This window comes from Notothenia coriiceps, unplaced genomic scaffold (assembly GCF_000735185.1).
Source record: "Notothenia coriiceps isolate Sejong01 unplaced genomic scaffold, NC01 NC01_scaffold00012897, whole genome shotgun sequence".
Lineage (NCBI taxonomy): Eukaryota > Metazoa > Chordata > Actinopteri > Perciformes > Nototheniidae > Notothenia > Notothenia coriiceps.
The window spans coordinates 72537-92400 of NW_011345598.1; the positions used below are offsets into that span (position 1 = coordinate 72537).

The window sequence follows — 19864 nt, forward strand, 5'->3', positions numbered from 1 at the left end:
ACCGTGACACTTTTCGAAATCCCGTTTGTGTCCCCCCACTTTACAAATAGGCCTATGTTTATTTTATTTTTTTAACGCAAGCCGTCATCGCCACGGAGGAGCACACAGCCTCTGTGAGCGAGCAAGACAGAGTAAAGAGAGAGAGCGAGAGAGAGCGAGAAAGAACACACCTTTATCTATTTAATATTGATGTAAAAAATAAAGTAAGAAATCATTCCAATGTGTAGAGTAAAAAAAAAATGTTTAAAAGGGGAGTGATTAGTAAAATATGCATAAATAAAAATAAAGAATGCTAACTAGGTAACATAAGATAAGAATAAACAAGTTTAAATGATTTGTTATTGGTTGTGATCATATTCTAAAGATGTTTGGACTATTAAAAAGTATACAGCTCCCTTTCATCTGAGTGTTGAGAGCTGTATCCATAAATTCCTTTTGTGCTCAAAGTGCACCAGATTGATGCATTTCATTTCAACATTTTAAAAAATATCTTCCCGGGGGTGCATGCCCCCGGACCACTCTAGAGGATGTGAGGTCAACCCCCAAATAAGGCAGGTTAAAATAATTAACGGGTCCCACAGACCCAAACAGCACACAAAGGTTAAAGGTCAGCATATAATAATGTTAAAATGTGATATACATTGCAAAAAACAAAAAAAAGAGGAGTAAAAGTAGCTCACGACTTGTTTTATTTTTTGAAAGTAGCTCTCATCCTAAAAAAGGTTGGAGACCCCTGTTATAAGAACGATACATTTGACAATTTTAAGCTTGGCCTACCATTTTATTGGAGCGATGAGGAACAGGTGGGGCTTGAAAAGGCCCATCTGTTCAAAGTGGGGAATGACAGATAAAGTTTGAGACCCCCTGCTCTACGGTGTTGTTTACCTTCTGTGATGATGACGTCATCATCACTACTTCACGAGTAAATTTTTTTTTCTTCAACTTTGTGTGGGAAAATGCGGGGATTATGCGGCCTTTTAAAAATATGCGCCATTTTGCTGATTATGCAGTAAATTCTGTGATCGCAGAATCGCGTTGTTCTGGAGGGTCTATCTGAGGATGAAGATGAGCAGCGCCTCTCCTCTTTTCTCTCTCAGCGCTTACTGTACAAACACTTCCTGCCTTCAGAAGCAGGAGAGGAGTCACTGCAGCCTCGTGCTGAGAAACCACAGCGAGGAGGAAGAGGAGGAAGAGGAAGAGGAAGAGGGGGAGGACAGACGGGAGTTGTGTGTGATTTTTGCATCACATTGCTCACCATTACATAACAGAGTGTGAGTCACAGAAAACAAGATGACGCTGTGATTCACGAGCACCTCGAGAGGGCCGGCTTATCCACAATGAAACTCTGTGGATGTGAAACCGAGGTGAACTCCACATGAGGAGAGTTAAAAGACAGCAAAGTTGGAACAAGTGCACAGCCTGATCCCTTCTCCTGACGTCTGGAAACACACTCGGCCAACAACAAAAACCCCGCTCTGCTTCGTGCATTTGATGAAGTGACAGAGGGAACATTAAATCAGCTGCTTTAGGAGCAGCTTCAATAAGTGTGTGAGCAGAGCCCATCATCCTAATGCCTTCAAACCTGAAGCCAACACGGGGACACCTGTGTTTTATAGGAGCCTTTAAAAACCTTATACTAGGAACACAATTAAGAATATGAATAGGAATTCACAGCAAAACAGAGTTGGGTCAGATTGCAGGAGCTAGGCTTGGTATTTCTGCAGAGAAGCAGAAGAGAGACAAACACACACTTTAGCTGCAGGAAGCTTTCCACAGCTGGTCTTTGAGACATATCACCTTAGATGTTGCACTTTAACAGAAAGATGAAGTCATGCATCAGACCTTTTCCAGGGTCAAATGAACCGTAACATGTTTTCGTAACAGAAGTAAAAGTCTGACTATTGTATCGCACAACAATTAAAGTTGTTGTCTTAAAGTGGAGCCATCATGCTATATTTAAAAACATGTATTGTAGGGCCATACCGATACAAAACATGTCTGTGAAGTGTTTTGCTTCAAATACCAAACAGATCACCCGTTGTAGCCATGCCTCATACTGCTCACACCCCTCTTTTGAAGCCCTGTTAGAGAAAGATTTTGGGTCCTGAGCTTGAAAAAAGAAGAGGAGGCGGAGTTAATGCCTGATCAGAATTCTACCGGAGATCAAGTTAAATTCTGCTGTGATAAAACCCCATCCTGTTCTAAACCCCATCAAGGATTATCTCTGAAACAGTATGGAGCTCAAATGCTTTTTCTCTTGCGGGTTTATCAAAAGGTGAGTTCTTTTTTTATTTCCTGCTTTTTAAACACATGTGCTCTCCAGTACAGGTTAGCTTTGAGTGTTAGCGAGGGTTGCTAACGTAAACAAAGATGTCCAAAACACGTCAGGCATTGTTTCTGATAGCAACTCTCTGTGGGTTGTACACCCGTTTTTAAAAGATTTGGGTACGGAGGAAAAGAGAGAGGGTTTTATTTTCTGAGGCTGCGTGAGTTCCCCGACGCACCGGGGACACGTCTTTATGTATAAAAGACATCACAAAGTGCATTTTGCATGATAGGTCCCCTTTAAGTGAAACACAACTGCATTTCCACTTTCCATAAAAGACAAGTCACAAACTGTTTGCGCATGCTCTCAATAACGGAATAAAGGTGCGATAGAAGCATCGGTGCATCTCAGATAAAGTGTGATCACTGACGAGAGGGCGTACCTTGCTCCTTTATCTGTCTGATCTGCTTCACAGTCTCCTTCAGGATTGCACATTTGTCAGGCTTGACGTTGAAGTTGTCGATGTCGTTGAAGTTGGCGAAGATCAGCTCGGCGAGCTCTTCGATGTATTTGTTCTCGTGCTCGCGGTTTCGCTTCTCGTTGCTCCGCTTTGGGCTGCAGGAGAGAAGGAGAAGAACAAGTTAAAGCGTGGATACATGCACGGATGGAAAGAGCGATTCCACGTGGAGAGCAGCGCAGAAATCCCTCTCATTTCAAACAGCAGCTGCCAAGTGTCTGCTGCAAACCAGAAGAGGGTTACAGCTCGGGGCAATTATTCTCCATATGAACAATAAGTCATTTTGGATTAATTTGCTGGTTATTTTCTCCATTAATTGATTAAAAAGTCAATCTTTTTTAACGTAGACCTGGCTTTTATCGTATTAGTTTCCCCTCAATCTGTTTTCATGTTGGCTAAATAAAGGAAGGTGATGAAAATAAAGATATTCAGTAACGTTTTGTCGTTACTTGTCAACGATATTGCGTGTTGATATCGTCACAGTTCATGAAGTAACTCAGTCTGGTCAACATCTTGACTTGTCACTAAAAAAAGGTTTGTTTGTTTACCTATACATTTCATTTAAATACTACAAACAGTAAGACTTGAAATATCTTGTTGTGTCAAGATATTAAGCAGCTGCCAAATGACTGCTGCCAACCTTAAGAGGGTCAATTATTCTCCATATGGCTGGAAATGCATCGCTAGGCCTCTGCATGGTGCCAACATGGAGCATCAATAAAGGAAACCCTCCTCCTTGAGTGCATGTCTACAGATAAATAATGCAGATTTATTGTTCAGTGCTCCGGGGTTAGAGCAGTCAGACATTCATGGGAACTACCCGGTTGTTACTGTACAGGATTTAAGATGTGGCTGGCCGGCTTTTACTCTAACCATCACCTTTGGTAAATGGGTAATTGATGGTTTTGCAACGGGTAATTTTGCAAAGCAGGGGTCACAGTCGCTGACCACACACACTGGCCCCGGCTGCATGAAAACGACTGTTTCCTTCATACTTGTATAGTTACAAAATGTAGTAGAAATGCCTCGAAAGTCTTACCTGGGTCCTAGAAGTTCTGCAGGACATTCTTTGCGTTTCCGTGACTCTGCCCTGGCAGGGTCAGATGGGTTTTCACCGACTCCACTCATCCTCAATGCATATCAGCGTCTAGAGAAGGAAAAAACACAGACGGGAAATGTATGAAAACACCTGGGAATTCAAAAAAAGCTTCATATGTCTGTCGTGCATGCATCGACGTACCGACTCTAAACTCAGCTCAAGACATTTTCCTGTGTAGCCTAAATGCATTTCAACCTTTTGTTGCAGAATAACAAAAAGTGACTTATATACGGAAGAGCACACACACACACACACACACACACACACACACACACACACACACACACACACACACACACACACACACACCAGTAGGAGTGAAAATGGAGCGCAGAGAGAGACTCAATCATTTCTCTCTGATGGCGCCTCTCTCCCTGGAGTCTCTGAAATGAGAACACGGCGCTTTGCCCACAGCACGAAGAGAAGAGATTGTTTCGTTACACGATACCAAGAGAAGCTCGCTCGCAGAGAGGCTTTACAATCACAACATGTGTGTACCGAGGAGGCTTCACCTGGGGAGGGTCACTCGGAGAGGAACGTTGAAATCTAATTTCTGCCAGCACGAGATCTCAGAGAGGAGGAAATCCAGAGTGACACGCTGCTCCTGCTGCTCTGAGATGTAATGCATCAGGTTATGATTCGAACGCATGTTGTGTTCTCACTCTAGATTTACGTAGAGCTCTCTGGAGCAGCTTGATTTTGGGAGACCTGCAGAGCAAACGAGGGGTTCTTTTTTCACTTCGATGTTTTGGGTCAGTTGCAAATGGATTCTGGATTCAGAACTCAGAGTTAATTTCTCATCTAGCTTTTATCATTTAAATTGTATATATCCAATGAATGCAATAATCTAAACACAAAAAAGGGTAAGCCTAAGACAAAGGGGAACTTTAATTGATGCTAAAAGTTGCACAAATTATCACTTTTTACTCAATTAGAGAAATTATTCTCTCAAATATGGCACTTAAAAAAATGAAATGCACATAAAACACATGGAAAATGTTGTGTTTGTGGGATTTTTTTTACTTTGTGTGCAGGATGTTTGTCCAACAGCAGAAATATCGATCTAGTTTTGGAGAAAAAATAAGATTTGTACATTTAAAAAGATAAAAACTGTTTTCCATATACTTTCCTCTGCTGCTCCTCCTACCCTGCGAGTCAGGCTGAACTCCAAGCCACTTAATGAAAGACAAATCAATTATTGATCAAAGTAATGCCTTATTAATTACCACCATCATCTGCACAGCAATCTGATGGCAGCTAATGGACTTGGATTTCAATATGGAGCAATTTATCTGCTGCATACAAGATGTGAACACAAAACAAATGGTGATATTTAAATAAATAAAGCATGGAAACGACTTCCTCTTTCTGCAGCCATTAGCTGTGAGGGGGAACGCAGAGAAAGAACTTTCCCCGGCACGATGCACAAGGTTGCAGACATGCTGTGAGCTCAGACAGACACCATGGAAACGGCTGTGAAAACTCAGCGTTACATAAGCAGGAAGCAGTGTGTAGCAGCGTAGCTTAGCCGCAGCATGCTAAGCTAAGGAGGAGCTGGTGACCAGGCAAACCTGAGCTCCTTCCTGGTCTACAGTGACCTACTTTCAGCTCTTAAGAGGACTGAGTGTTTAAATAAACCGAGAGAGAGAACCTACTTATTTATATATAAAGTAAAACCATTTCCTCTGAAAGTGAAGTTATGAAGTACTACAAAATACCTAGAAACCGTACATATCTTAAGCACTACTGCCAATAAGAGGATGCATCTCTTATATCCATTCCCATTTTATCCCCTTATCAAAAAACTAATGATGCAGAACAATCACAATTCATGTGTTCATTAAGTTTTGTTTATCTGATGTAAATGTAGTGTAGGGAAAACTGCAAGTATTCTCTCTCACAGTAAGGGTATAAAGAAACAGAAAATACTCGAGTAAAGAACAGTTACCGAAACAAAATAGTACATATCTTGACCACTACTGCTAATAAAATGATGCATGACATATCTCTTACACCCATTCACATTTTATCCCCTTATGCAAAAACCAGAATACACAGCAGGTCAATACTGCATTAAGAATACATCTTTCATTTGAATGTACACGTAAGAGACTGCTAAACACCTGAGCTCTGTAAAGCGCCTCGATAAACATTCATCTGTTTGTCCTCTTGTAATCTACTTATTTATATAAATAGTTATCAACGCAATAAACCGTATTTAATGTTGTCTTAAAGTACATATTCTACTTAAGCAATAGCTCACGACAGGCCGTGGTATATGTCATTATATCACAGCTAAGGGGCTTGGTTCGGCCCAACGCGAAGCGGTTACCAAGTGTGGCAATATGAAAGAAAAATACACACTCTAATTTAAATAGTTTTTATTAGTAAATAATGATGTTCAAAATAAAATAGTCCCTCCGTTGCCTTCTGCATGAAACAGTGCGAGGTGGTTGCTATGCAACAACACTAACAGCTAGCGAACATATCAGACAGAGAGCGTTGCTCCATTATTTGGCTATTTATTTACATTAATGTGTATGTTGCTGTTTATTGTGCATCCACTGAAAAACTGTCCAGCATCAGTAGCATGGCTTACGTGGTCACTTGTATAGGTTGAGGTTGTTCGAGGCTGTTGCTTTGCGTGGCGAGAATATTGCTCCACTTTTTTTGTGCTTCCAGTAGCTCTGGAGAGAGCTTTCGCACCTGTGTCCACTAACGGTCATAATTTCTCTGCTTTGTTTCAAGACCCGCATCAGAAAGCTTTTGAATGGTGGTACTTTTCCAGTTGGTCTACCTGCTCTTCACGTAGCTCTGCATGTCGTAGTTTATGCACTTTTTTTTTTCTGTTGATAGGCACTGCTCAATCCACTCCTCCATACTATAGTAAGACCCCCCCCGGAGGTCGAAGTTAATCTTAAATGTTTCCATTTTATGCTTTGTAAGTTTGTTTCGTAACGGAAGAAATTTAAATATATTTATAAAACTGACAAGTCAAATCAAGCAATCTGATTGGTCGATAGCGTTTTTGCGGACCTCTTTGATTACAGATTTGAAAACATCGTTGCTTGCTTTAAAAGTAGCATAATTAATTATGTTAAAACTTCAACTCTTGTAGATATCCCTGCCCTAAAGTCAAAATGTGAAGTTGACCATAAAAGGATCCATAAACTAACATTTACAAACTTGATTTTCTTCTACCTGAGAAGGTAATATTTACATCAACAGTATGTAGCTTACTTTTGGTAAAATAGTTAACATAATATTGAAAGCTACTAAAAACATTTTTAATTCATAAGAAACATAACACTCACTTGCTCAGTTTCTTTGAGGCAGGAGTTTTGCTTTTACAGCGATGCTTGCTGTTTACAAACGTAACGTAGAAAAACCCATTGTTGTGTAGGTTAAGATTAGTGGGTCATTTTGCTATCTTTATGACTGTATTTGTACTATCATCACTCTTCATTTTAGCATATATCGTTGCAGCTTGGGTAGGACAGCAATAGTTAGCTACTTTTTAAATGATGCAACAGAAAACTCCAGCTAAATGGTGCCAACTGTCTTCCAAAAAAAAGTGACGTTATCTAGCAATACTAGTAGGGGTAGTGGAGTGCAGAGCTTCGTGACCACAAAGCGTGTGAACGTTGTGATCAGCTGCTTTAGCGCAGTGCTGCTGTCCAGACCGACGTTAAGTCTAAACCCAAATAAATCTAATTTTGCTTGATAAATCATTTAAATGGGTTCTTATTATCAATATACTTTAGTTGTGGACAGATTTTCTGTTTTTTGGCTAATTGTATCAGAACCATTAGCAAGTGTGTAATCATAAATGACATGTAAACTTTGTGTGTTTTTGAGGCTGTGGGCAGCGGCCCCTGGTCAGTCCCCCCGGTGAGTCTCGTATAGTGGGTGGCTGGGAGGCACTTGAGGGGGCTTGGCCCTGGCAGGTCAGCATACAGATCAGATCCAGGCATCACTGCGGCGGGACCATCATCAGCAGACTCTTGGTGCTCACTTCAGCACACTGCTTCAAGAGATACCTGTGAGTATAACTGACACACCTCACTGAGCTGCACTCACATGTACATAACTCACTCTACATGTGTGCCCATGGATTACACAAAATAATGTAAACATACTATGGAGACTTTGAGTCTGAAGTGAATTCATAACGAGGAATTCACAGTTTTTGGGTGTCTGACTCAAAAAGTTCGATCAGGTACCGTTGAACAAAAAGGAGCTCTATTCAATAAAATAAGATATTTTTATTTATTTTTTATTTAATGATGTCCGGGACCCAACAATGTTATATGTGACTCAAAAAAACAATTTAAAGAGGCCACATCATCTGTGACCAAGGTGTATGTGCACAGCTTTTGAGAATATATTCTATTTAATATGTGTAAAAAATAAGAAGCCATACACCAACACATCTATAAATAGCAATGGTCAGACGTTAAAACCAAACATACATCATACATATAGAGTGTAGTGCACACAATGTGCACAATATCAGTTTTTTTTTTTTACTGCACATATTTTTATTCCATTCTATTTCTATATAAATCCTACTATATTTTTTATTATTTTATTATGTTATTATAGTTTTCTTAAAATTGTTCTCTGTCTGTGTTTTTCATTTTTGTTTTACTTTTATTTATGCACCATGAAATCAAGTTCCTTGTTCCTCATACGTGTCAAAGGACCTGGTAATAAACCTGTATCTGATTCTGATTCTGAGAGGTGCATCAGTATTTACCATCAGGGTGTCCTGAATGCAACCAAAGGTCCGTATGAGCAGGGGTCTATAGATGTCACTATTTTGCTTTCTTTATTTGCGCTTCACCAATACAGGTTTCATAGGTTGTGAAGAAGCATTACTAGTTGTGTTTAATGTTATGCTAGCCGGTTAGAAGATGGTTTCCAAATCCCAAACTACACAAAACTAACAGCACAGTTACAGTTTTGGGGCTCTTGGAAATAGTGGCCCATACATTCATCCTTGATTATAGTTTGAGAAATGCTGCTATGATTCGGCTTAGTTTGACCCACCTCTGATTTGTTGTTCAAAAAGAGACAATATGTATGTAGAATGAGATAGTGAACAGCTGTCTCTGTTTTTAAAGGGAAAAGCATTATCAGCATCATCAACATTAAAATGTATTGCTGTCTCTGTTCTGTGTCCAGAAGGGTCCGCAGAAGTTATTTCAGTGTGGTGGCCGGACTTAATGTGTTATCTGCTCCAGGAGATGGAACCCAGATCCGCTCCATCAGGGAAGTGAGAATACACAAGGACTACAACAACGTTACGGCTGACAATGATGTGACTCTCCTGCTGCTCAACGCTCCCTTCAACTTCACCGACCACGTCCAGCCGGTCTGCACCCCTCTATACGACGCCCAGGAGTCATTCCTCAACTTCAGCCACTGCTTCATCAGCGGATGGGGGAGCCCCTATTTCAAAGGTTGGTTTAAAAACTCAATTTGTTATTTTAAAGGGTCTGATGATGATCCTGAATCATTGCAAAAGGATTTGTTTTTTACTCTCGATGTACAGTCTTAACAGACGGATCATAATCGGTATAATATTTTTTAATTTTGTAGACCTAGCTGACACTAAACATCACTTTATCAATCTCAATCTCAATCTTTATTTATTTATATAGCACATTTAAAACAACCTTCAGCTGACCAAGGAGCTGTACAGGCAATAACTACAATATTAAATAACACAATGGGAGTACAATAATAAAACAATAATTAAAAACATGATAAAAAGCACAATAACTAGAAACATACATTTAAAAAAAAAAAAACATATAAAAATGTAATGTTCAACTATTATTAAAATTATCAGACTGTATTCCAATTCCTCTGAAGCCACACCATACATGCAGTAGCACTCCCCAAAAGACCTGGTTCAAGATTAGCACGAGTACAAATGTGTAAAAGTAACCATAATTACAAGATCTAGTTAAAGTAACCTGTGATGACAGCAGGCATATGTCATTTTTGTATTCACGGCAGTATTTCCAGTTGTTTGGATGTTTTGTGAATCAGTAACTTGTTCAAAAAAATGTAACATATACCGTAACCATTGCATGTCTTAATGACATGTTGGTCAGACAGAGTGGGGGGCCTTCTACATGTGCCCAGGGGCAAATAATGTGTCATCATCAGTCTCTGGTGTTAATGACTGCAGGCAGGCTGATGAACAGATTGCAGGAAGTGGAGGTGGAGCTCATTGACAGGAGGACATGTAACAGGATCAGCTGGTACAGCGGCTTCATCACTGAAAACATGATCTGCGCTGGACTGGAGAACGGGGCGGCTGATGCCTGCCAGGTGATTATTCTTTGAAACATTTCCAAAACTTCATTCAGGTTTAATGTCAGTAAGACATGACTGCTCTCTGTGTGTGCCTCAGGGGGACAGCGGGGGGCCGCTGCAGTGCTACAGTGAGGACGAGGACAAGTTCTATGTGGTCGGAGTGACGAGCTTCGGTCACGAGTGTGGACGTCCTCACAAGCCGGGGGTGTACGCCAGGACCAGCAGGTTTGCAGATTGGATTCAGGATCAGACAGAATCAGCTGCACACAGACTGAACATGAGACTGATCCCAGAGCTGCTCAGTGTTGCTCTGATGCTGCTCCTCACTGTCTGACAGCAATAAACATCACTGCTTTATATCCGACTGTTCACATTTAGAAAATGAGACGTTTCTCTGACTCATGACATCTTTTACTTTACAATCATTATGAGTTAGCATGACCAGCCTGTTTACTCTACACAAGCTTTCTCAATTGCCTTGAACACAACATTTCTTAATCAAGCTCTTACTCAAGTGGCAACTGTGTTCTGTGACAAATATGTTTTCTTGTTTCACGAGAGATTATAATGTAACTGTATGTTTTATGTATTTATTTACGTTGTTTATTTATTGGATTATTTTGATTGGCTGTATTACTGTTTTGAAAACCAAATGCCCCTCTGGACCAACAGTTATCCAATCATTTGTAAAACACATAATTCAAAAATATAATATAACAAAATATTACATTAAATTGCATAAAAAGTTAAAAAGGGGATAAGTAAGAAAAACATAATGAGAACAGGGCTTTCCATATATCAAGAACTGATTAGGTTGAATGCGAGAATTAAGAAATCGGGTCAATTAAGGTTTGAAATGAAGACTTTAATCTTTAAAATGCAATATTTGTGGTAGTGTGATAAGATAATTCAAAAAGTCAGTTAGTTCAGCTTTAAAATTAATATGAATTTATATATGTATGTGTAGTTTAATACATTACACTTCCTAATAAGGCCTTCTTCAAAAAGGATTTGAGGGTTCATAAGCCTTTAAGCAGAAGTCAGCTATAAGCCATTCATATGAAAACAACCTTATTTTAACATGCAAGTCTGTACTGTTAAATCTCTCTGGCTGGTGTTTATCCTTTTTATTAAGCTGGACCGTCTATTTATATTTACAACAGCAGCGTGCATGGCATATCAGAAAGTGAGCAATTAGCCTGCCCCCTGGTGGAAGGAAGATGCTATTTCACTTTAATACAGCAGCTGCTTCGTGAAACTTCCAGAAGATGTGAAAAAGAAGAAAGCACCAGAAAGTTCTGACAAAGGATTTTTTTTTTTATTTGACATGAAACACATCCAATGACAATGTGACAGTGTTTTTTGTCAAGTAAGACATGTTGTTAGAAGTTATCGCACCATTGACTAGTTGAGAATGTCTCTGCTGCAGCTCGACGATGCATAGTGAACAGACAGTCGCTGAGGTATACATTGTGGGCCCTTGAGTTTTCTTTTGTGTGAAAGATTCTAATTTCATTACCTCACATGTACATTTGTGCTTAGAATAACTTTGGAGGTTTGAAATGAAACGCTATTCTTCACAACACGACACCTTGAAAACTGAAATAAATATTAAAATGGAAACGGTGGATATGTCGGGTTGCATTGTTCGTGTTGAGTTGTTGCCTGTTGAGAACGTTTTCATCAGATCTCAACGAAAACTGGTGATGATGAACAATGGAGTGAGATGTTGGCATGGAAAAAGAATGACTGATTTTCACACATAAAGGGCATCCAGGAAGAGACCTTGTTTGTTACGACATTGGAGGACAGAAGCCAGTCAACCTTCCCTTATTGAATAGCACCGATGTCTATTGAAAAGGCTTGAAGGCCAACATGACATTATAAAACTTTATTAAAACTTGTCGGAGTTAAACAGTAGCAACAAAGCAATTTTCACACAGCAGCTCAGAAGCTTCACTTTGTTATTTATGAGTTATTCTAACGTGCCACACGTACTGGCTCGCATACAAGTCCTCAGTGTCCGTCACTGAATGAAAAGTGGTTCATGTTTTTTGTGCTGAATGCCAAGCTGCTTCAAAATCAAACCAGCTGTTTGCAGAAGTTGTGCAGTTTTAAAGTATTAGAAAGAGTAAAAAAAAAAAATCAGTAAAATATTGAAGAAACTGCTAATAACTATATCCGATTCCAATCTTGATTGGAATGAAAAACAATACAGTGGTGGCGACATAAAAAAAAAAAGGAAATGTTCAATATTATTGTTACAAAAAACAAAACTTGTTGCACCAGATAAGCCAAATATCACTGAGTAAGCCGGAAACACACACATTCTCTCATGCACGCACGCACACACACATTCAAATGATACTGGGAAAGTGCACATTGTTCCTGCCAAAGTCAGCTGAAACCTTTTCTTCTCTCTTGCAATGTGAAACCTTTAAATTAACAATGCAGAAAAATGCTGTCAAGTATGAAAGATCAGTCAAGTATTTTCGACAACGTTCATATCCATGTACACATCAACACCAGTAATATTTGACCTCTAAAATACAGTATACAGACAACATCCTTACCCTCATTTATTGCCTCCATTTGAATTTTTTTTATAAAAAGGAGGGTTCTGCCATTTTTTTCTTTTTTTATCACGGTTTGCTTACTGATTGTTGTTCATTCCTAATTCGGTTTTTTTCAGTGTTACAGACATTCAGAATTGGTTTCAATGATCATGATATGAAATGAGAAAGGCATGACCGCAAACGTCTCAGCAAAAAGAACAAGAAGAAAGCGCGCCTCCCCCTTCCTCTAAAAAGAAAAATGATATGAGTTATAAACTGCCGTCAGATTCCACATGTGAAAAAGTTGGAATAGTCCTTTAAATACACTAATAGCACTGCTAGAAATGAGGGATTCAACATAAAAAAGTACTGAAGTTCCACAGGTTTAGTAAGGCAAAGTTCTGATATTTTCTTTTTTAGACAGTAAAAGGCACTGACTTGCCTTCTGAAGATGAGTGTAACCGGCTGTAACGCTAACATGTGGTGAAGGATGCTCCTTGCTCTATCACGGGAAACTACACACCGACTGCAAGCTAGCGGCTCTCTTATGGCCCGCAAACTGCTGTTATCCTGTTGACCGGAAGAAAATCTCTACTTAAGGTCCACTTTGTTCTGGAGCTTTCTATTATATTACACTCTAATGAGGACTGACCTACAGAGTCCACAGCTAACAGTTGTTTTCTTTTCTTTTGTCAACCTGCATGTTAACATTGATTGCATTTCAAATAAGCATGCACACTTAAGCTCTTCTTTAGAAAAGTGTTGCTTTAAAAAAAATGCATAAGCACTTCACAATCATCAGAACTATCTAACGGACCGACTCACACCAAAAGTTTATCCTTTATCCTTCTGCCCGTCAAAGATCACCCCTAATATCGAGGTTTGCACGTCTAAGAAGAACGTCTTTCTTTTCCCACACCAACAAACAATTCAAGTGTATTTGTTTTCGGACATTTTGTAACGTGTGAATGCCGGCAGCATGTCTGCTAAAAAACCCAGTATGTGATGGGCGGTGAGAGCCACGGGGCATCTGGTGGTTTACTGCACCCGCTGGTGGCACTTTTTAATACTGATGCGGATTTGCTCTCATGAAAGCAGCAAACATGGGGGGGGTGTCTCTTGAGGCAGGCGAGACAGGAAGTGGACTTAGAGGCGCGAGGACTTAAAGTGCAAGAGGGGGAAAGTTCCAGCTCCTCTCAGCAGTTCCTGCCCTCAAGAATCGAGGGGTTCAAAAAAACAAGAGAAGCACACGATGATAAATGGATCAGGATAAAACCAAGGAATGGAAGGAGGGGAGGATTTGCCTCTTGGTGGAAAGCGTGTAATTAAAATGTCTTTAAAAAACATGAATTTGCGTGAAGTGGGATGAAGATCGATTTCAGTTTCTGAGAGGGAAGCACGTTCTGCTGACAGTACTCGAGCTGTATTTGCATTCCCACATTGTCTGTTGTTTTGAATGTGTGTGTGAGCTTTAAAATGGGGGCTGCTACTGAACGCACCCCCCCCCAGTCCTCCTCCCTCACGTCTGTTCTCAGAGCCCGGATCAGTTTTTCTACATTTCCATCGGTTGGTGGATCACATGTTGTAGGCCACGTAGATAGGGTCCAGTTGGTCGGCCAGGAAGGAGTCTCGCAGGTGCATCCTCTGCTTCTCCCCCCTGGAGTTGATGGGGATCACCCCGGGGTCCACGATGACCACCACCCCCACGATGAGGTGGTGCTCCTCCAGGACCACGTTGGTGACCAGGGGCACCAGGTCCAAGGCCTCCTGCTCCGAGCCGCTCAGCTCCGCTACCACCACCAGCAGGTTGGTCCACGTAAACACAGCGCTGAGGGGAGAGGGGTCATGTGACCTCTGTTAGTGTGTGAACTACAGGCTATCGTACAGCGGTGTGTAAGAAATATTATAGATACATCTAATAAAAACAATGTTGTGAGAAGAGGGTATTATCAGAAGAGAAAATATATATTTTCTAAGATTCAAGTCATACATTTACGATACAAACCTTTTGATATTTTCTGAGATGGAAAGAGCTAATGGGAATGTTCTCTTAAATAATGAAATACAGAACATGTATTGCATCTGTCGATTCTTTTGAGAGTCCTGATTTACAAAAGCTATCACATCATTTGGAATTAAAATGTGTTTTTCTTTCTTCTAAATAGGTATGAAAAGCTTATAGCTTATAGCTAAATCCTATTTTATACTTCATTTACCACTTGAATCTTAAAGTATATCAACGTTTTTATTAAATATTACATCATCCTCCGGGTTTCGTCATTTTATTTTTACACCTACAATGGCCCAGTTATGTCATTGTTATGCTGTCTTTCTCAGTGAGATGTAAAGAGCAAATATATCATTCTAAATATATCTCCAATAAAGAGCCTCACCTTTCTGCGATGCAGCGGTGGGCTCGTGAGACAGACGTCTCGATGTCGATCGGGTGATAGCGCAGCCCCCTCAACTCCAGCGTTTCATCAAGAGAGCCCACCACGAACAAGGCATCATGACGATCTGCAGCAGAGAAGAGTTTCAGAAGCTTTGCAACAAAAGGATACATGTTGATGTGGTGAATGAGGTCAGCTGTTTGTAAATGTCCTCTCACCTCCGCTGGCGTCCAGCAGCTCCGTCCTCTTGATGAAGCCCAGGTACCCCGTCCTGGCCCACAGGGTGTGGGGCTCCCCGAAGGTGAGTTTGGTGTTGAAGTGGTCCGCCTGCAGGCTCTCCTCCCCGTAGATGGTGTAGTAGCCACTGGCACTGTGAGTGCTGCTCACCCAGATCTGACGCACAAAAGGTGAATGAGGTCATTTTTAACAATAATGAGAAATAAAAAAGGGCTTGATTTCATTATGAATAATCTTACAATCAAGTTTCAATCAATCATTTGGTTTATAAAATGTCAGCAAATTGTGAAAATGTCAATCCTAGATCCGTGAAGTCCAAAGGGAAGTCTTTAAGTGTCTTGTTTTGTCCGCTCAAAACAAAGATATTCACTTTAATGTATTATAAAACAGAGAATCTCAATATTTGAGAGGCTAAAAAACAGCATAGTGCTTTTGTTTAGTATGATCAATTATGTTAACGATGAATCAATGATCGGAATAGATGCAGATTATCATTGCAGCTCCAATTCAAAAGAATGATTCTGTTTAAATAGCTTTGCTCACTTAGCTCGGTATGGGTGGAACCACTTTGTTGCAGAATCATAAGAGGAATATTAAAACAAAAGGAGAAATGGCGTAAACATCAGCATCCCATGATCCTCTCTGTTCACTCACCTCTCCGAGATGTGAATCTCCCAGCGGGCCTCTGGTCTCCGGGTTCACTATGATGACCCTCACTCCTGGAAGCATCTAAGAGGAAACACAAAGTGGGACTTTAGCTTCACAGATAAAACCAGCTCCTCTACTTCCTGTGGCTCTGTGGCCAGTGAGAGCCTCGCACTCATCAGGGTTTTAACAACAATCAATACTTACAGTGCCTGACTCCATGAGAGGAAGACTCTGTGGCGCTCCTCGCTCCACCAGCCTCACCCTGAGTGACACAGACAAAAGACGGACCTGTCAATCATTCTGTTTGATCTGAACAACAAGCGATGTTTGTTTTCACCAGAGGATCATGGGACAGTCAGGGGTTTCCAGTCTTACCTGTCGTGGCGCAGAGACTTCATGTCCACATACACGGTGGAGGGGTCTGGTCCAGCAGTGCCCTGAGGAAGCAGAGAGGGAAATAAATACTCTAACATCAAAGAAATCCATCTGAACATGAAGCCTTTTGGCTCAACACATTTGAATGGAGGGTAAGCAGTGAATGACTTAAATTGTTCAAGATGAAACAGGGAAAATGTATACGTATAACAACAATTCAGTGTGTGTCCGTGTGACTCCAACCTGCAGGCAGATGGCGAGGTTGACCCTGGAGCCGAAGGCGGTGCTGACGGCGCGCGGCGACAGGCCGAGATCTTTGAAGAGCTTGGAGAAGGACTGCGTGAGAGCGAGGCGAGGACGCTCCTCTGCGATCACCACACAGCTCCGCACGCACGACAGATTCAGACCCCGCGCCTGGAGACACACAGGAAGAGGTTATCACACTTTGAACAGTAAGGTGAAGGCTGAGCCTGGCACCAACATCAACTCAGCATTAGTGGACGTTTTAATCCAAAGTGCTTTTAGATATTGAGCGACACTGAACCACAAGGACCAGATTTATGACAAATGAATTTACTTGACTTATGAAAATAGATGTTAACTTAGAGATCATTTAATAGGTAAGCAATTTATATGCTTTAGTTTGAAAGGTCTGAAAGTTTTGACAATGTAGCAGAATTGACTCACACTAACTAATAGGCTTAAAAAGGGCCTATATATTGTTTTTTATTGATTAAATCAGACAGGTGTTAATTGGTTGCCTTGGGAGCAGATATGATCGTGTGCAACCAATGTGTAACAGTGTTGTTATTGTTAGAGTAGAGACAGGGTGGGGTACCACATCATTGGGTGTGTATGTGTGTGATTCTGACCTTCAGCATCTCTGTCTGCGTGCCCAGGCCTTTGGTGCAGAGCTCCATGACGGAGTAGGAGCAGAAGGTGTCTCTGATCTTGTACTGACTCAGCGTGCTCAGCCACAGAGGCAGCGAGCTCTCCAGCTCCAGGGGGGGAATAAGGATGGACTGGTGACCTGAGTAAACACTGGGCAAAAAACACACACTCGCTACAGCAACAACGTTTACAGGAACAGCATGTTGTATAGAATATGATATTCAGCGTGTGTGTGTGTGTGTGTATTACCTGGAGAGGCACCACAGGACGAAGCCCAGGCCACAGTACGGGTCGAGGCAGATGGCTATTTGGCGTGAGGAGTAGAGCTCACACTGCAGCTTGATGGAGCGACACAGAGTGCTGACTGCAGCGTGAGACATCTGACAGGAAATAGACATGAACCATTAAAAAATGCTCTATGCTGTCAACAAAAACGACAAAGTAGGAGCAAATCAATCGATTTGTCCCTTCATGTTATCATATAGAAATATGAATATATATATATTTATATTTTTTGAGGGCATACAAATCTAATCAATTCCAAAAAATGTTATATCAATGCAAATTCCTGTTAATGAATAAGTAGATCCCGCTACCCATTGAGCGATAGAAATAATGACAATAAATACTCATTAGAAAATATTTTGTTAGATAAACAGTAGTAATCATAAATAAAGAGATACAAATAGAAATTAATTAAAATAAAATAAAAAGAGAACAATACTGATACTAAAAAAAAGGAAATATAAAAATAAATTAAAGAATGAAAATGTAATAAATAAAATACAAAATATACTGTCATACTTCAACGCAGTGAGTACTTTACCTTGACTCCAGTCAACATGCCTGTGGTGGACACACTGAAGTCCAGGTAGGCCAGCATCTCGGCTGTGGGGGGTTTATAAATGTGTGGAGGCCGCTTCCTGGGGAGATCATCTGAGAGAAGAAGGAACATAATTGTAGTTATTTGTACTGTAATTGTTATTGTTTGCTATTGTGGAGCAAACAGGACACCTTGTGGCCAAATGGGGAACACTTTTCTAAGTCGCACGTTTTTCTGCCTAATCCATGCACTCCTAGAGTTGTATCGTTAGGGTAGCAAAGTTCACAATGTCTAATGTCTCTTAGCTGTTATCATTTGAACATATAGATCTCCAGCACCTGTATCGATGATAGTGGGCCACGTCTTGACGTTGACGCTGGCAGCAGCCTCCCTGGACCTGAGGATCCTCATGAGAGGCTGAGTGGTGAGGATGCAGGCTGCTTTGCTCACCTGGTGCACCAAACACACAAACAAAGGCGTCTATTCATTGCTGCAACATGGACCTCTGGTACAAATCCTCCATTCAAGGAGATCACTCTATAAGGCTCTGGTAATGTTTGATTGATAAACATTGTGTTAAAACGCCTTTAATTAGAAATATCAGTGGTGTACACTCACGTCGATGATCATGCGCACAGTGGGGAGGGTAGCAGCCAGGTTCTGTGGGTGAGGCGGCCTCACCGTCACAGGGATGACCCCCGCATAGAGGCAGCCGTAGAACGCAGCTATCAGGTCAATACCTGCAGAGAGAACAGACAGACAAGACATCTTTAGGTTGGAAAGTGGGCGGAAACATTTGGAATAATGCAAGTACATAACTCAGAAAAGTAATATAAGTAAGTAAGTGTGTACCTGGGGGATAAAGCAGCACCACATTGTCTCCTGTGTTGAGGCCGCCTCTCTCCATTAGGGAAGCTGTGATTTTCTCTGCTCTCTTGTGCAGCTGAGCACAAGTGGCTGTGCACACCGCCACCCCCTACAGAGGAAAGAGAAGAAGTACAGCTAGCTTACAACCAACAACATGCAAATCCAATACTACCAGTAGAAAATAAAGAAAAGTATGCCCTTTATGTGTTACTATGGACTTCCAGTGTGTGTTTTATCTACCTTTGCATTGAGCAGCACATACAGGACATGGTCTGGGTCGGTTTGAGCCCTCCATTGCAGAGCATCAGACAGGAACTGGTGCTGGTAAAGAAAGAGTGTCATCACAAAAACATTAATGATGGATTGACTTCATTCATAAAATTGCACACTTAAAAGCTGCATCCATGGCAAATAATAACCCATTTAAAACATGGTTCAACAGATGGATACAAACAAAAGCTTGTCCACATATATCATCCAACCAACAGCCAAAAATAGAACGGCTCTCAGGGACAACAGCAGACTTTGAGAGGAGAAAACATATTCTGTGAGGGTTTGAACCTCTCACACCGAGGGAAAACCAAGCGCACAACAGGACCATTTCCTTTTTTCTGCCCGGTGCGGGGTCATGCTGAGACCATCTGCACCTGCAGCCACTAACAAGCTATGGGCCTTTTAAACACAGGGTTACACCAACTTTAGAAAGCATTTTAGTCACAAACAAGGATATTATAAGACCAAATAGTGTTAATAAACGGAGGAACTGGCCAGAGCACGGGATCAAACAAGACAAGACGTGAAAGCAAACATGTAAAGTTCACACATTGACTCACTGGACGAACAGATATAAGCGTCGGCGTTGTCAT

The 19864-nt window shown here is 41.0% G+C and overlaps 3 protein-coding genes across 4 annotated transcripts in view; 1 reads left to right on the forward strand and 2 right to left on the reverse strand.

The window, feature by feature from the left end:
• Positions 1 to 3928, reverse strand: part of LOC104947644 (nuclear receptor coactivator 2-like) — a 4186-nt gene extending 258 nt beyond the window's left edge. The window contains exons 1-3 of the mRNA XM_010773698.1: positions 3823 to 3928; positions 2709 to 2881; positions 1575 to 1582 (exon numbers count right to left, since the gene is read on the reverse strand). Coding sequence (XP_010772000.1) covers positions 1575 to 1582; positions 2709 to 2881; positions 3823 to 3911 — 270 coding nt within the window. The 5' untranslated portion in view covers positions 3912 to 3928. The remainder of the gene's footprint in view (positions 1 to 1574; positions 1583 to 2708; positions 2882 to 3822) is intronic.
• Positions 3929 to 7237: 3309 nt separating this feature from the next.
• Positions 7238 to 10546, forward strand: LOC104947645 (transmembrane protease serine 11D-like). Its single transcript, XM_010773699.1, has 5 exons — positions 7238 to 7256; positions 7741 to 7924; positions 9070 to 9347; positions 10085 to 10227; positions 10310 to 10546. Exons 1-5 carry the CDS (start codon positions 7238 to 7240, stop codon positions 10544 to 10546), a joined length of 861 nt encoding a protein of 286 aa, XP_010772001.1.
• Positions 10547 to 11508: 962 nt separating this feature from the next.
• The window catches only part of dip2ba (disco-interacting protein 2 homolog Ba), a 21464-nt gene continuing 13108 nt past the window's right edge, over positions 11509 to 19864 (reverse strand). For both annotated transcript variants that reach the window (XM_010773697.1, XM_010773696.1), the window contains 14 exons: positions 19239 to 19319; positions 18984 to 19107; positions 18750 to 18871; positions 18470 to 18581; positions 18135 to 18244; positions 17558 to 17688; positions 17290 to 17458; positions 16661 to 16831; positions 16418 to 16479; positions 16247 to 16304; positions 16049 to 16123; positions 15376 to 15550; positions 15161 to 15284; positions 11509 to 14595 (listed from right to left, as the gene is read on the reverse strand). In XM_010773697.1, the coding sequence (XP_010771999.1) occupies positions 14343 to 14595; positions 15161 to 15284; positions 15376 to 15550; positions 16049 to 16123; positions 16247 to 16304; positions 16418 to 16479; positions 16661 to 16831; positions 17290 to 17458; positions 17558 to 17688; positions 18135 to 18244; positions 18470 to 18581; positions 18750 to 18871; positions 18984 to 19107; positions 19239 to 19319 (1767 nt within the window). In that variant the 3' untranslated portion in view covers positions 11509 to 14342. The remainder of the gene's footprint in view (positions 14596 to 15160; positions 15285 to 15375; positions 15551 to 16048; positions 16124 to 16246; positions 16305 to 16417; positions 16480 to 16660; positions 16832 to 17289; positions 17459 to 17557; positions 17689 to 18134; positions 18245 to 18469; positions 18582 to 18749; positions 18872 to 18983; positions 19108 to 19238; positions 19320 to 19864) is intronic.

Coding starts and splice junctions, on each gene's coding strand:
- LOC104947645 (XM_010773699.1), top strand. Junction 7,925..9,069: donor CACTGCTTCAAGAGATACCT/GTGAGTATAACT, acceptor TTCTGTGTCCAG/AAGGGTCCGCAGAAGTTATT. Junction 9,348..10,084: donor GGGGAGCCCCTATTTCAAAG/GTTGGTTTAAAA, acceptor TAATGACTGCAG/GCAGGCTGATGAACAGATTG.